The 17508-nt window shown below is 37.9% G+C and overlaps 1 protein-coding gene across 1 annotated transcript in view; it reads left to right on the top strand.

Moving 5' to 3' along the window:
- LOC126163107 (ryanodine receptor) overlaps positions 1 to 17009 on the top strand; it is a 737240-nt gene extending 720231 nt beyond the window's left edge. Inside the window, exons 99-103 of the mRNA XM_049920028.1 lie at positions 3912 to 4058; positions 5855 to 5986; positions 6657 to 6813; positions 12853 to 13018; positions 16110 to 17009. Of these exons, the coding sequence (XP_049775985.1) occupies positions 3912 to 4058; positions 5855 to 5986; positions 6657 to 6813; positions 12853 to 13018; positions 16110 to 16269 (762 nt within the window). The 3' untranslated portion in view covers positions 16270 to 17009. The remainder of the gene's footprint in view (positions 1 to 3911; positions 4059 to 5854; positions 5987 to 6656; positions 6814 to 12852; positions 13019 to 16109) is intronic.
- The last annotated feature ends 499 nt before the right edge of the window (positions 17010 to 17508 follow it).

Below are 17508 nucleotides of genomic sequence, written 5' to 3'. Positions count from 1 at the left end.
TTTCGTGGTGTCATCTTATGTGTAAGGTGAAGGTAGATGCAATGACCAGGTTTTGTTTGAATGAACCTTATATATAAAAAGCACCTCTGGTGTCTGGCATGAAATGTTTGATGGCGCAGTATTTATAAACACACACATGCCGCATGTGATACAACACTTTATAACTGCATGATGTCACAACATCAGCCCCCATGGAAGCGGAACATTATTCCAAACAGCAAGCTGGAAAGTGGACAACGTGAGTGGATCTCGAAAGATGTGTTGACAGTCCATTGATGTTGTAATCTGCACCATTGGGTGTGGAGTCAGTGATGAGGCAGTTGTCGAGCAAAGCTGTGACCCTGGAAGCTCTAGCATTGTTGCTTTTTGAAAGACATAGGTGATTTAACCCCTATTTATAGAAACAGTAGTCGCTTTTCCGTTAATTTAAATGGCAATTGTCTTGTCTCCCCCTTGCGACTAAATTGTAGGTTCCTGAGTATGTCAGCTGCAACAAAGGTTTGATGCCTTCTGTGCATAATATGATGTGTGAACAGGTTTTTAAGTCTCGGTACACAAAGGTCGTAGCTGTACCATGTCAGTGAGGCTGGTGGGGGTGGATTCAGGCCATGTACTCTCGCAGTTGGCGTAGGAATTCTGTTTGATCATCCCTTGCTTATAACAGAGTGTTGGCTTCCACAAATTCTCGTGGAAGCCTCAACATCTGACTGTTACTGGCCGCATGATAGTTCATCATTTTGTGGTGAGTTATGCTGCAAAACTTCACCAGTTGACCAAAAGAGTTGAATTCAAATTGTCATCACCTTGTCTGTTGTGATGTGTAAAAGACAACCAAAATGTAACACCCAAAATGATATGAAAGTGAAAGGCAGGGTTTCTGTTTTAATGCTGTCCACTGGTGCAGCTTTAGGCCACCACATGTAACGATCTGTCATTGTAACTATGTAACGTTGGCTGCTGGATGGCGGCAATGGACCAGTGACATCAATATGTACGTGATTGAAACAGGTTATCTTGATTGGAAAGTTTCCTATCAGTACCTTGCATGTGGTGGCGTAGTCTTATTGCATTGGCATTTACATCAACACCCATTCATGGCAATCTTTCTGTATGCTGAACCAAATATAATGATCTGTCACTAGATGAGTCATCAATTGAATACCGTGTGCCTGTTGATACAAGTCCTTGTAGTTGTTGATCTGATTGTTGAGCGGGAGCAAGTTTAGCATAATCAGTTGTGCTAGTAATGCTTCTGACCTGAGACAAGCAATCAGCTACTGCATTGTCAGTGCTGGAGATGTACCAAGCATCTGTACTGAACTGCAAGGTGAACATTAGTTGATTGTGTTGCCCAGATGAACAGTTCGCATTATTCTGGTGAAAGGCATAAGTCAGTAGTTTGTGGTCGGTTAGATAATAAAGCCGCAAGCTTCTAGATGGGACCTGAAGTATTTGACAGACTCATAAATGGCCAGAAGTTCTCTGTCATATGGACAATTGCCATCTGGCTAGTGTCAACTACTAGTGCCAAAGGTGCAGTTGGCTCAAGGTTTCCCAGTAGTGCACCTGCAGTGCTCTTTTTGGTTGCCTCAAATGACACACACATGCTATCAGTCCATGCTATAGGCAAGTTACCCTTGTTCTTTGGAGCAGTGAGTGCTGCAACTAGTGGTTCCTGTAACTGAGCAGAGTGTGACAAGCGATGGCAATAGAAATTTAACATGCCAAGAAACCAATGCAATTCCTTGGCCATATGTGGCCATGAAATCCATAAGATGGCTTCCACCCTCCCTGCCTCCCTGGTAATGGTAGCAATCATGCCTGTGCCCTAGGAAAACCACTTGGGACTGGCCAAAGATACATTTAACAGTGTTCAGGATGATGCTATGGTGTTCTAACCTCTTGAATACTTCTGCTAAAAGCTGTCAATGTTTCCCTGCTAGTGACCAAAAAAACTAAGATATTGTCCAGGTAAACAAAAGAAGAAATAAGTCCCTACAGCACCGAGTCAATGAAGTGTTGTTATGTTTGAGCAGCATTCCTGAGTCCAAATGTCATAAATTTGCTGTCAAACAAGCTGAAAGGAGTGATGATTGCCATCTTGGGAATGTCTCGTTCAGCTGCAGGAATCTGTATGTACACTTTTGTACAGTCTAAGACACTAAAAATAGCTGCACCACTCAGTGCATAATTATAGTCACGTAACAACATCACTGGACATTTGTCTGGTATTGTTACAGCATTCAGGGCCATGCACCACCCTTCTTTGGGACCAAATGTAGTGGTGAGGACCAGGGACTGTTGGAAGGCTGCATTACAGCTACACAAATCATACTGTCGAACTCTGCGTTCGCAATTTTAAGATGATCTTGAGCCAAACATTACGTTCTGCAGACCATGGGGAGACCATTGGTCATTTTGATGTAGTGGACAGTGTCATGCCTTACCTCCTCAGGCACTCCAGGGCATCATGTCCCATCATGAGCTCTGAGTGACCTGCCCCTCCTTTCTAACCATAGTTTCAACTCCTACAGCTTTTCACAGCCGACTTGGACCAAAAAGTGTCCTTCACTATTGTACATTAAAGTCAGTTTTCAAGATAGAAAAGCTATGTGTCAAGTGCTAAAATATGCAGCTGCATGTGCATTGGACTTCATAGAAAAAGATGATTTACTACCTAACACAAAATGAACTGTTGCTCCCTGCAGGATTGTAATGGCATAATTATGTTCAGTTCAGATATCAAAAACACAAGAACAATGACTGCTTGTATACCTCTACATGAATACAAATTAATCAAAACTTTCCTTCTTGATCCATTTGGGAATAGTGTATGGAGAACTGCAAAGTATTCCTGTTGTTGAAATTATAAAGTAGACTTTTGTGAGGTAATTGGCATTATACTATGAACATCAAACAATTCAAATTTTCCAGTAATTCAATGACAAACACTTATGAGTTGAATAACCTCATGAATATTCATTGTGTCCTTCTCTGTATGCATTTGAAAGGCCTTCATCTTCCAATACATGTGTCCTGCACACTTGATCAATTATCTTATGGTCAAAGAAACTGATATCTTTAACCACTCATTGCTAAAACAGCTGAAGAAGTGGCCAGTTAGCCTCTCTTTATATTTATGACCATATAGGTATTCTTATAATAGATAAAAAAAATCTACTCATCAAGCTGTGGCAGAACGCCCACATAAAAGACTGTTGTAATTGGAAAGCTTTCGAAGCCAATGGCTCCTTTTTCAGGCAGAAGGGTCGACCGGGAAGGAAGATGGGTGAAGAAAAAGGACTGGAGAGGTGTAGGAAAAAGGGTAGATTTTGGGAAAGTCACACAGAACCGCGGGTCAAGGGAGAATTACTGTATGGGATGAGAAGGAAATACTGACTGACTGACTGACTGATTCTGTCTTTGCTTCTCATCCCTTATGGTAAGTCTCCCCTGACCCACAGTTCTGGGTGACTTTCCCAAAATCTACCCCTTTTCCTAGACCTCTCAAGTCCTTTTCCTTCACCCCTCTTTCTTCCCCTTTGACCCTTTTGCCTTACAGAAAAGCCACTGGCTCCAAAAGCTTTCCAGTAACAACCACCTTTTATGTATGTGTCCTGCTTCCACTTGTTGAGTAGATTTTTTATCTATCCAATTAATTAATTTTGTCAATAATTGATTGTTTTCATTGTTACACATAGGTATACTACAGCTCTAGCCTTTTAAAAAGAAATAGGTAAGAAACAATTAATTCCATTCAATGTTTGTATCCACAACTTGACATGTCGTACATAAGATGAGCACCTGTGCTTAGCTCTGTCTGGAAGTGTGTTGATTTTCTTGATGTGTCAACACATTTAACCTGAACTGTGTACATTTATGCCAGCATTAATACAAATTTCCATTTTCAGTCATTCCTGTACAGCTTGTGGTACTTCACATTTTCAATACTGGGCAACTTCAACCGTTTCTTCTTTGCGGCACATCTGTTAGATGTTGCTGTGGGTTTCAAGACGCTACGTACGATATTGCAGTCAGTAACACACAATGGAAAACAGGTACTGTGTAGTCACTTACTGCTAATTTATTCCTTGCATTACAACTGATATTTGTGTAAGATTTAAAGACAGTTTACTTTGTTAGTAAATTAAGACATTGTTGACTGAAGAGCAGATGTAAAAGAGACAATCATTGAAATTCATTATACACGTGTCAGACATAATTCAACTGAATGCAATAAGGCTACTGTTATTTATATCCAGTACTGAAGTTTTAGTTAATAGTACAGGATGTGTTAAAAATTTTGTAGTGAATCTTAACAAAATTTTTGCAACAATTTCTTTGAGTAAAGTTACTTGGAAATCTAAAGAAATACAAACACTTTTTGAATATGTATAAGATCATTATGGCTTTTATTGTAACATGAATAAAGGAAAACTGAAATTCAAGAGAATAAGGGTTACTTGGAAGTAGAAAGAAGTTTTGTAACTCTAGCAGAGTTTTTCACCAAAATTATAACTAACATTTTCGTTCTCATTGTTATTAAAACTTATCTCACAATCAGTTACACATAAAATAATTCTCTGGGTTTATTTGTATATATACATGCAACAGTAGCAAAACATATGTGTTGATAAAAATTTCTGTGCAAAATAAGGCATCAAACAAGCTTTCTCATCATCAGTAAAGTTCGCAAATGGAAACAGCAGGCTATAATTAAAAACCTACAATGAGCTATTAACTGTTATGCTGTATTTCTGAGTAATCGGTGACACTTTTTTACAATAAAAGCAAAATGCATATGATATACCAATAAGTAAACGATAATTAAAAAGGTAACACTGTCATCAACCCAAATGTTGGTTTGAAAACATCACTATTTTTTTAGCATAGGAAATAAAAACAAAGAAACCCAATGAAGTATTTGAGCCTACACACACACACACACACACACACACACACACACACACAAACACACACACACACACACACACACACACACACCCCAACACAGCCAATGACACACCCATCAACTCCTATCCTTAATAAAAGTCCTCAGTCTTTCCTCTCCCACATCCACACCGGCTGTTCAGAGCATCCTCCTACAGGCCAACCGCAAATTAGAACAGCATGCCACCCTCCACCTCAAAAAACTATCCAATCTCCTGGTTTCCCACCTCTGGAAAGGCAACTCACTCACCCTTCACAACCTTTCCAACAAACCTCAACCTCCTCTCATTGCACACAAACCCAGTCTCTCCCATCTACTCAATCTCCCACTCCCAGCTCCAAGCTCCCTCCAAAACCTCAAAATTCCAATCAACACAATCTGGAACCACAATACCCTAATTCAGTAGTTAACCTTTCCTCCAAACCTCTCTCCCAATCCGAAACTCTGTCCTATCCAAAGGCCTCACCTTCAGCCTCACTCCCAGATTCAACCAAACAGCCCTTGTCAAAGATTTACTGTCCTACACTCGTACTCTCTGCTGGAAATATCAGCAGGTATCCTGTCCTTTTTTCCCCCTAAGGTAAATCTTTCCGCTCCCGGGATTGGAATGACTCCTTACCCTCTCCCTTGAAACCCACATCCTTTCGTCTTTCCCTCTCCTTCCCTCTTTCCTGATGAAGCAACCGTTTGTTGCGAAAGCTTGAATTTTGTGTGTATGTTTGTGTTTGTTTGTGTGTCTATCGACCTGCCAGCGCTTTTGTTTGGTAAGTCTATATATATATATATATATATATATATATATATATATATATATATATATATATATATATATATATATATGTGTGTGTGTGTGTGTGTGTTTGATGTGTAATGTTGATGTTTTCATTTTTCTCTGTGTTTCAGCTTGTACTGACGGTGATGTTGCTGACAATCGTTGTGTACATTTATACTGTTATTGCCTTTAATTTCTTCAGAAAGTTTTATGTACAAGAGGAGGATGAAGAAGTTGATAAGAAATGCCATGACATGTTAACAGTAAGTATATATTTTATGTCTGTTAAAGTAGTTTCTGAGGTTCATTTACAAGTGCAGTTCAGCTAGGCTGCAGGTATAATTTGTGTAAAATATCCTTGTTATTCTCAACACATCACAGTATCCTAGAAATCTGAAATTTCAAAGTAACTTCCATGTGCCCCATATGACGAACAGCCTGAAAGTGTTTGAAAACTAGTTTATGGGAACAAGCAAATATTTCCACAAAATGACTGGTTGTAGTTTTCTGTATTTATATTTAGAGCCCACTCCCATGCATTACTAAGACTATACTCACTGACCCAGCTGAAGTTACTGTTGCACACTATGGGTCCCAGCAGGTTGACACATGGGACAAGATACGGTTTCATCAAACATACTGTTACGTTTATTCATGAGGCAGTGCTCAGCAACCACCAATTTTCTTACGTGACACTTTTCAGTATAGACAGTAGGTTTTTTGCACAGTATTACATAGAATGAAATTAGTCGAAAGCTTACAGTAGGAATATGTAAATAAGTATGTAGAGTAGAGCCTATTATTCTGTTTCATCTCATGTATTGCTTCATAACTGCTACTGTGAATATGTCTTTATGTTATTAGTTGCCACCAGTGATGACACCTGTTATTTTATTTGCGACAGTGTCTCTCAATAAAATAATTCCTTTGCAGTGTTTCGTGTTCCACCTGTACAAGGGAGTGCGGGCTGGAGGAGGCATCGGTGATGAAATCGAGCCGCCAGATGGTGATGACTATGAAGTATATCGCATCATGTTTGACATCACATTCTTCTTTTTCGTCATTGTTATCCTGCTGGCTATCATTCAGGGTAAGAATAATTTCCATATTTCATGAAGATACAACACTTGACCTTTTACTTGCCCTATCTTTATCATTATTCCTGACAAATTATCCTTTTGTCCCCTTGTTCTATAGTCTGAGATTGCACCTCCTCAATCCTTCACACTGAGCTGTTATTTTCATAATTGTTAATGGTAGCAGCAGATTTTAAGCTTATCTATTACGAATATTTTAGTACCTATAATTGATAGCTTTTTTCTGTATTTATATTGTATATGTTTCTGCCTCTGAAAAAGTGATTCTTGTAAATAAGCTATCATTATCCTTCATTCTTGAAATAGCTGAAGAAAAAGAGGATGAACAGTTTACAGTGATTCCCACATTGGTCAGAATGAGAATTTGATTTTAATGTGGCTGGGGCTTTACATGCAAATTGTTTGAGGAAACCGAAAATAAGCTTATTGTTCCAGCAAATATGTTCATTCCACTATATACATATTTTTGATAGAATGTAAGAAGAGAGAAGGCAGTGAATCACCTGAACAATGGGCTGAGCACACATAGATGAGAAGAGGAAAAAATCTGTAATGGCAATTTTAAATATTTTACTAATCTAAATAAACTGTTGGTGAAAAGAATTTTGTCAGTAATCAGAAAATTTATTTGGTAGGCATCATAGTTTCAATTTAACGGACATGAATGTGAAGTACATTTGAAATTTTCTTTCATTGCCTTACTTGCAGAAGGAAACATATAGCCTCCAAAAAGAGAAATGAAAATGTGCTTTCATGCTTCACGTAATCTTTCTGACAAAATACCCTCTTGGTCGGTCAGTGAAAAAGTTGAAATATGGTGATTTATATTTCCCTATAAATATTATACATCCTATATATAAGATTTTTATATTAAAAAAAACTCAAAGCAGAGACTGAAGGCACTTATAAAACTAAAATGAGAATGTTGATTGTAGCATCGATCTAAAATCTGATGTTTAAGAGAACTACTGTTCTCTGATTTTCATTCTACATACTGACATTATGTCACGTGCGTTCATTGCATTATAAAATTAAAGAATTGGAGAGACTGTTCGATCAATGAACCCTAATATGACATGATTTTTGTCCATTCATGTGTGTGAGATTTAAAAGACAATGAAAACAATCAGTTTGAAAATTATTGATACAACCTCTTGAACATTTGAATGAACACTACTTGTCTATTTTTGAAATGTTATGCCAGTAGATATTCGTTAAAATTTACATGCCTGTAAAACTCCTTTTTACACAAAACTAACTGTATTTGGTATGGGCTTTTTTGTGGGTATACAATGAAATTCCGTACAGATCACATACATGCCGAGGTGTTAATTTCATGTGAAAAAAGTAGGAGCTAGACTCATGTTGAGACACTATTAAGCACGTGGAAAGTTGTGGTTGTCATCAGAGAGTAGTTGTGGAAAGAGACTGCAGGAGCACCCCAGGGCTCTACTCAGTATGAGTTTCAGAATCAAGAGAAGGTCGAGAGCTGCACATAGACAGGGGCCCTCAATCGAGTGCCACAAACTTCCATGGGATTATCTGGTGAAAAGATGGTGTGATGCTGTGTTGACAGCATAGCTCACCTCTAAGTTTGCAGTTAGTACAGCTGTTTCCTAAGCAGAACTAGTCTGACGTGCCTCTTCCAAACTGAATATCAACAAAATTTCATAATAGATAAAAATGAAAATTATGGAAATGTGGAATGGGGATTAATTACATTGTGGTATCCATATGCTATTGGGAACTTTTCTCTCTGTTTACTTGTAGTTTGTCAGGAAGTGGACTTCACTAGTTACTATACACACCTTTAGATGAATAACAGATTTTCATTCCTTACTACTATTTATAAATGAACATTCTTGTTTAGCAGTGGTTTCTCAGGCTGTTAATGGCTCTCTGCGTCTTGCAACTAACTTCCCCAAAATCAGCAACACTGTCACCTTTCCCTTATTTTACCAACTTGTCTTTGTGTTCGATAATGCCACTGTATTTTTTTTATTTTGTGTGTGTGTGTGTGTAAACACATAACATTTTCTTTGAACATAAAATTCCCAGCCCTGTGTTAGCATACTTGTCGCATGCATGCATCATACAGCTTTCTTTCAACATGTTACTCTCTCTCTCTCTCTCTCGCTCTCTCTCTCTCATTATTTTGAATATTTTTGTACCTTAGGAAAGAAGTCAAAATGCTTGCCATGAGGCACATGGGGGTTGTGACAGTAATTGTGTGGACATTTTATAAAGCATATATTGCCGTTTTGATGTTTATTTTAAGATTAGGCATTTTCAGTACAGCCTTAGTAGGCCAGGCTTGATGATGAACCAGTTGGTTTGAAACTAGTCGCCAAATTTATGTACTGCAACAGTTGGCAGACTTTTTAATAAATGCTTCATGAAATATTCAAAAAGTTGCTGGTTCCCTGTCAACAAAATATTGAAACTGAAAAAAAAAAAGACTCTGATTTGAGTTGACAAAGCATCTCCAAATACGTGTGTTTTGATTGAACCTATCGGTAACAAATGTAGTAGCACACCTCTGAATAGCATTGATGTCATCCAAACACTCGAATAGTACTCAATAATGGGTCACACTGATTTTCTATACATGATCTCCTTCATAGATGAGCTATGATTTCCTAAAATTCTGCCAATAAATTGAAGTTGAGTATTTTCCTTCCATACTACCGACCTGACATGCTCGTTCCATTTCATTTTGCTTTGCAGTGTTAGGCACAAATATTTAGTATTTTCTTTCCATACTACCGTCCTGACATGCTCGTTCCATTTCATTTTGCTTTGCAGTGTTAGGCACAAATATTTAAATGACATCACTTTGTCAAGCATCACTCTACCTATACTTTATTCAAACACTACAGGATTGTTTTTCCCACTCATCTTCTTTAACTTAAATTGTTCTACACTTAGAGTAAGCTGCCATTCATCTCACAAAATAGAAATTCTAAGTCATCCTATATCATCCTACAATCACTCAATGACATTTCATGTCCTCTGCAGCAGCAGCAAAACAGTCTCTGATCGCTGTTCATCCTGTCTGTCAGACCATTTATGTATATGAAGTCTGTTGCAAAAACATCGAACCTTCGGCTGGAAAAAAAAAAAATTGGTTTACCCGGAGCATTGGACACCTAATCACTCTCAAAGTAGTTCCCTTGGGACTCCACACAGTTCTCACAGTGGTGCTGCTGTTGTTGGAAGCATGCTGAAAAAGCCTCTTTCAGAGTGAAGTTTAACTTGGCTGTCACAGCTGCCATGATGTCTTTTCTTGTCTGACTGTGTTCCTTTCAAAAGCCTCTTGAGTTTGGGGAACAGCTAGATGTCAGACGGGGCCATACCAGGAGAGTATGAAACCTGTTGAAGAACAGGAATCTGATTTTCCACCAAAAATTCTGAATCAAGTGTGAAGAATGTGATGGAACATTGTCATGATGGAGGCACCAGTTTCTTGTTGACCGAAAGTCCAATCTCTTGTGCTGCACAGCATCTTGTAAATGATGGAGTACATCATCTTTGGTGGTTGTTTGACCCTATGTTGCATACTCATGGTGTACCACACTGTCGGAGTCAAGAAAGCAGTCAGTGTCAATTTCACATTACTGCACATTTGGCAGGCCTTCTTTGGTCTTGGTCATAAGTGCTTTCACTGTGATGACTGATTTGGTTTCCAAGTTGTACCTGTACACCCAGGACTTGTGAACAGTGATTATGGTGTTCACGAAGTCGGGGTGACTGTTCGTGGACTTCTGTGAGACTTCACCATGAAGTGGCTTTTGTTCCGCTGTCGGCAGCTTCAGCACAAATTTCAACGACACTCTCACCATGGCCAAATCTTCAGTCACAATGGAATGTGCCGAAAAAATGTTGATGCCCACCTTTTCCACAATTCCTCTGATAATCACACGACAGTCCCTCATCAGCACAGAATTCACTTGGCAATTACTTGATCATTTCAACGTGTTGATGGCCGATCGGAGTGTGGCTCACTCTCCACTGATGTGCAGCCATCTGTAAACTGGTTGTACCACTCCTTAATGTGTGTGATGCCCGTAGCATCATCATCAAAAGCTGTCTGAATCTTTTGAATAGTATCCACCTGGCTGTTGCCCAGTTTCTGGCAAAATTTGATGCAGTAGTATTGCTCCAGTCGTTCAATCATTTCCCTTGCAATGAAAAACTGACACAAGCACTACACACCAACTCATTCAACTGCTGCTTGCCAGTAACTGATGCTATTGACAGGTGGGAAAAAATTCATGCATGCACAAGAAGGTTCACAGTTGGCTCATGGAAGTGTGCTAAATTCAAATCCGTCAGCTGTTTGGAAAATAAATAAATAAAAGAAGGAAGGAAGGTTGGATACTTTACTAACAGACCTCATATAGAGAACAAGAGCAGTCCTGTCACACTTCCCTGGGGCACTCCTGACTGAACTCTTGTCACTGATGAACACTTGCCATCAAGCACACTGTATTGCGGTGTATTTCTTAAGAAGTCTTCAGTCACTCACATGTCTGGGAACCTATTCCATATGCTTGTACTTTCATTAACTGTTGTTTTGAAGACTGTAACAACCATAAAGCCTTTGTTCACACACTTCTGTCTTCTGTCTAGCTACTGGTCCATTAGATGATTACATGTGAATATGTTCATCTGGAAATATATACTTATGCTATCTGTCATATAAACTACAAAATCAGACACATTGAAAAATACTTAAAAACAAAATGTTATTACAATAGATTTTCAGAAAGAAACAAACATACATGTTGTACCAATTTAGATTTTTGTGTTGTAATCTCTCTCTCTCTCTCTCTCTCTCTCTCTCTCTGTGTGTGTGTGTGTGTGTGTGTGTGTGTGTGCACACGCACGCGTATTGGCACTCTTTTTATATATCTGTGTGTTCTTTTATATACAGCTATGCAGTCGTACAACTGTATTTACTGATGAATCACCAATGTTTCATTTGACTTATTGTATATCATATATCATGTGGCAATAAAGAGTCATTCTGTTCTGTTCTAATACACAATCATCATTATTTTCATTACAGTTACATTCTACTTACATTCTCAAATACAGTTTTGCTTGAGACATTTTGTTGGCTCAAATGACCCTGAGCACTATGGGACTTAACATCTGTGGTCATCAGTCCCCTAGAACTTAGAACTACTTAAACCTAACTAACCTAGGGACATCATACACATCCATGCCCGAGGCAGGATTCGAACCTGCAACCGTAGCAGTCACGCAGTTCCAGACTGAAGCACCTAGAACCGCATGGCTGGCAGACATTTTGTAATCTTTGATACTTCCCAATATTTCATTCATGACATTGCTTATTTCTCTGACTACAGACTTGTTTCTTTTACTTAGTTCCAAAACCTTAATGCACTAAGTAATAATTCAGCGTATTCAACAAGACCCACAATTGAATCCATCAACCACGTTAACTCATAATAGTACACATTTAAAAAAGATTATAATTGTGTTACTTTCTTTCTTGAGGCCAAGCTGTGTTGGTGATAATAGTGTGATGAGCAGCAGTCTTTATAGCAAAGGTAGGAGACATTGACCACAGGCTATAAATAACCTTTCCCAATAAAGTCTTTTACAAAGTAAGCTGCCAACAGGACTGTTTATAGTATTTGAGTATGAGTACATGGCTCAAACAAATATGTGATTATTGGATATGATTCTGAATTCAAGGAAATGTACATTTCTGTGTATACAGGGCACTTAATGAGTAGTGATTTAGTCATGTGTGAATTTGTATTGTAGAAATGTTTTGGTACTTCATATGATTACTATACTTTTTTGTACTTCTTGTATTACTGTGAATTCAGCATAAAGATTCTGATTACATGAACACTGAAACATCTTATGCAAGGGAAAACATGCACATTATGCCCAGAAACAGCATTTTTTACATAAATGATTGTGAAGTACACAATTTTCTTGCTATCAATGAAGTAAGTGAGAACTTTTTGTGAATACATTTTCTCTTGCTACAGGTTTGATCATTGATGCTTTTGGTGAGCTGAGAGATCAGTTGGAAAGTGTAAAAGAAGACATGGAGTCAAACTGCTTTATTTGCGGTATTGGAAAAGATTACTTTGATAAAGTACCACATGGGTTTGACACTCATGTACAACAAGAACATAACTTAGCAAATTATATGTAAGTGTCTAGTTGTACCTTACCCTCTTATAAGTTGGTATTTTCAAAGTTGTGAAATTAATTACTTTGATTTCTTGAAAAACTCATTTTTTGTTCTTGAGCTAATTATTATTTAAAATAAACACATTATTTTAATAATGATTAGCTAATTTAACCTCCTTGGCCATTATTGAGCAATGGGGGTGGAAAACTGATAAAAAAATTTGTGGGCAGCTTTATTCATTAATGCCCATATCTTTTTTTTATTGTTTTTACCACCAGGCTGCTTGATAATGGGGTAATTTTAGGTAACTGCCTGTGAAATAAAGTGTTTGTTTCTGTAGTGGAACAGGGAAATGGTCAGGCTGCATTGAGCCATAACTCAACCTTGTTTTTGAAGATACTTTATTTCATAAAATTTTCGTGAATTAAAAGAGGAACACGAATAATACAAAAACTCAAGACAATAATGACTTTGACTTATTGTCCATGGATCATGCATGGAATTTCATTATTGAATGATCATGAAAATCATTTAAACATAATTAATTTAGGGTGCACTTCCTGTACTCACCTGTAACAATTTAAGTAAAATCATTTAACCTTATTATTTTCAGCTGACCATCAATTAATTAAGTAAAAAGTACAACTTTGCTTCTGCCGTTTGCCAATATGTGGCGACAACGGTAAGTAGCGATCGAAAGAAACAGGCCACAGAAGTCAGGCAGTTAGCTTGGACCTTGGTCAACATAACTTCATTCAAACATGAGTCGATTTGTGTCTCCATCATAAAGTTGTTCATGATTGAAAATGTTAGTTTACGAGCCTAATTCCTGTCATTTGCGGGAGGTGTTACTGTTTTGTTTCAATATGAAGAAAACAGCAGCTGAGTCTCATCGAATGCTCTCAAGTATGTATGGTAAGGATGCTATTAGTGAAAGAATGTGTTGTGAGTAGTTTCAATGCTTCAATAACAGTGATTTTAACATCATAGACCAGCACAGTGGTGGAAGAGAGAATGTTTTCAAAGATGCAGAATTGGAGACATTGCTAAGTGAAAACTCGCATCAAACTCAAGAAGAATTGGCACAATTAGTGGGAGTGACACAGTAAGCCATTTCAAAACATCTCAACACTATGGGCATGATTCAGAAAGAAGGAACTTGGGTCCCGTGTGAGCTGAAACCAAGAGATGTTGAACAGCATTTGTGTGTTTGTGAACAGTTGCTTCAGATGCAAAAACGGAAGGGATTTCTGCATCGCATTGTGACCGGGGATGAAAAATGGTTTCATTACGATAACACTAAATGCAAAAAATCATGGGGATATCCCGGCCATGCTTCCACGTTGATGGCCAAACTGAATATTCTTGGCTCCAAGATCATGCTCTGCATTTGGTGGGACCAGGTACTATGAGGTGTTAAAAACAAATGAAACAATCACAGGTGCTCGTTATCAAATGCATTTGAGCAGAGCATTGAAAGACAAATGGCCACAATACAACGAGAGGTACGATAAAGTGATTTTGCAGCATGACAGTGCTCGACCCCATGATGCAAAAGAGGTCAAAATGTACTTGGAAACGATAAAATGAGAAGTCCTACCCCACCCGCTGTATTCTCCAGACATCCCTCAGACTATCACCTGGAAAATACTTTGAATGATACGTGGCTAACCAGTTTGTTTCATTAAAGCCTCAAAGGTGGGGGGGAAAATAACGGCAGAAGCAAAGTTGTAAACCTTGTACAATAATTCATGCCAGATGTGGTATCACAACTTTAACTCTATTAATTTGGCAAATCAGTGAGACCAGAACTTGGATGTAAGTTTAGTTAAATGTGAGTTGAATTATCAATGATTAAGATTAATTAAAATTGTAACACCAGTGCAATCAATAAAATTGTAATGTCAGTTGGGCTGCAGGTTCACTTAACTTGTGCTACACATGCAGTATATTTAACAACATACATAGGCTATAATACTCTCATCACAACTTCACATTTATATGTACAGAGCTACTGAATACTTCCTTCAGCCGTCACTGACAGTCAAGCCCTGCTCCAGCCTCTTTAACAAACCTTATTATCAGTTGCACAATTCCACAAAATGCAGTTGTACCTGTGGATCGTGCCAGCAAAATTACACCATGAAAATATCTTTTATCACAGTAAGCCCCCTCAAAAAGCAACCGTTACTCAGTTACTCAAATAAGGCTCCTCCAGCTACAGTTTTAACACATCATTTCAAATATCACTGGCTACAGAAATGAACACCTTGCCACAATTACACATCAGAAGCATAAGATCAACTTAGCTTTATGAATGTGGAGTAATTGTACAAACATTCTCAGCATAACCTCTGCAACTGTGTTAGATAAAGGCATCATCACTGCCCATGTGCTGGCTCGAGCTAAAGCCACATTCCAGCCAGACAAACTGTTCAAAAATCTTAAAAACTGCATACAAAAATCTTTTGATTAGCCAGTAGAATTCACAATTATTTGGCTGTTCATAAAAGATACAGACCATATTAAGTACTAAGATAGTACAGAAATCCCAGGTCCAAGAGACCAGCCTCCTATATGCTGTCAGCAGTACATGTGTCCATCGAACCATCATCTTTCCATGGGTGCAGCTGACGAGTCACACACAATGTCATTGTGCAAAGAAAAACCCCATTTTTTGGACACACTGCTAGAAGCAAGCTCTATCAGCCAGTGCTGCTGCATGGCCTTAGCCGACAGCATACTTCACTGCCATGGTGTGTGCATCACCTAGGCCCATCATTTAAATTGCTGCAGACGTGATGTTTGATCATGACACATTTCAAATTAAAAAATAAATAAATAAAATAAAAACAGCTTAAGCAGGAAAATTATTTCTTTCAAAAAATTTAATGTGTTTGTGCATCGAAGCATAAAAATAAATTGAATTATTCTGAGTTACTTTTGTGTAGTAATGATGTGTTCTTCAAGAATTTTTGAATGTTTGCATATTGATTGATGTATCTGTAAACTGTCCAGCATTGTTTGCATTTGAGCCATGTCTTAAGATCTGTAGTTTGACATACATTTATCTGTTGTAGTTGCCAAACACATGTTCTGTTTTCCCAGGTTCTTTTTGATGCACTTAATCAACAAACCAGACACAGAATATACTGGTCAGGAGACCTATGTCTGGAACATGTACCAGCAGAGATGCTGGGACTTCTTCCCTGTTGGTGACTGCTTCAGGAAGCAGTATGAAGAGGAGCTGGGAGGAGGTGGCGGCTAGAGCAGTGTGGTTCCCGGTGGATTCTGTCAACCGACTGCATTACTGCCGTGTGTGAACTGATCTCATTACACTACTTTTCTGTGTATCATCACAGCATCATCTGAGGGACGTAACTTCTGTGATGTGACATATATGGAGCTGACAGGTGTCAGTTTCATAGTTTTTGGTGGCCTTCGGATAAAATTTCAATCACTTGTCAATTCAGACTGCTCGCATCAGTGTAGTCACTGTTTCTTACTCTTCTCAACTGTTGAATTTTACCTCATGAAAGGTACAAATAACAGGGCCCACAGGACGTGGAGGAGGAATGTATTGTTCACATTCATTAAAACTGTCATCTTGTTGAATGGTCAGGAAGTGCAATACATAAATTATTTTTTACAATTTTCATAAATTGTCATTAAGTCATCCATTTTTATTGTTTTGTTTATGTGACACTATGACAGTGTGACTTTTTTTTATCAATGTCTGTACCCCAATATAAACTCTGAAAAGAGCTAAGAAAATGAGAGATGTTTTAAATTAAAAAACGAAAGAAAAACAGCCAGTCAGTCCATGGAAATTTGTATGGTAATAGAGAGCTGAAGCCAGTCTTTCCTGAAATTGTTCCAGTCTACCACAAAATATTCAGTTGAATCTCAGATATTTACACTTTTGTTCCTGCTTCATGTGTTTCACTCTCCTGTTCTTGTACTGAATCTATTTTTGATGTCAATAAAAAAGCAGTATTTGTTACAATACCTTCAATTTTCTTTCCAGATGCATCTATAATACTATAATTTCCTACTCTTAAATGAAGTTTATGATAACTTATCTTTCCAGTGCATTATCAATTTGTTCTTAGAACAGGCAGTGCTTTTTGGTACTGTAGTAATGACTCACATTTGAAACATTTCAGCAGTCTTAAAGAATACTGTGTCCTTCACATAGGTAGAACAGGTATAAGGGATATGATTTCCACATTGAAAAAAATGTAGAAATGTAGACACAAAAAGATTTTTACACACTAAGCAGCAGCAAGCTTAAGTACATTTAAAATCACCCATTATTGTCCAACACTATCCAGTTGTTGACTGAGTTAACTGCACATAATAACATGGTCATTAATACCCAATGACTGATATTTACAGTTTTCTCACAAGTAAATTATGTACTAAAATAAACTGATAAAAATGTAATACAACAGCATAATTGTTTTAAACAGATAAAACTTAAGGAAACTGAGTTTAGAGTTAGGAA

This window comes from Schistocerca cancellata, chromosome 2, assembly GCF_023864275.1.
Source record: "Schistocerca cancellata isolate TAMUIC-IGC-003103 chromosome 2, iqSchCanc2.1, whole genome shotgun sequence".
Classification (NCBI taxonomy): domain Eukaryota; kingdom Metazoa; phylum Arthropoda; class Insecta; order Orthoptera; family Acrididae; genus Schistocerca; species Schistocerca cancellata.
Note: the sequence above shows the minus strand (reverse complement) of the source record. Positions and strands in the feature narration are given on the sequence as shown.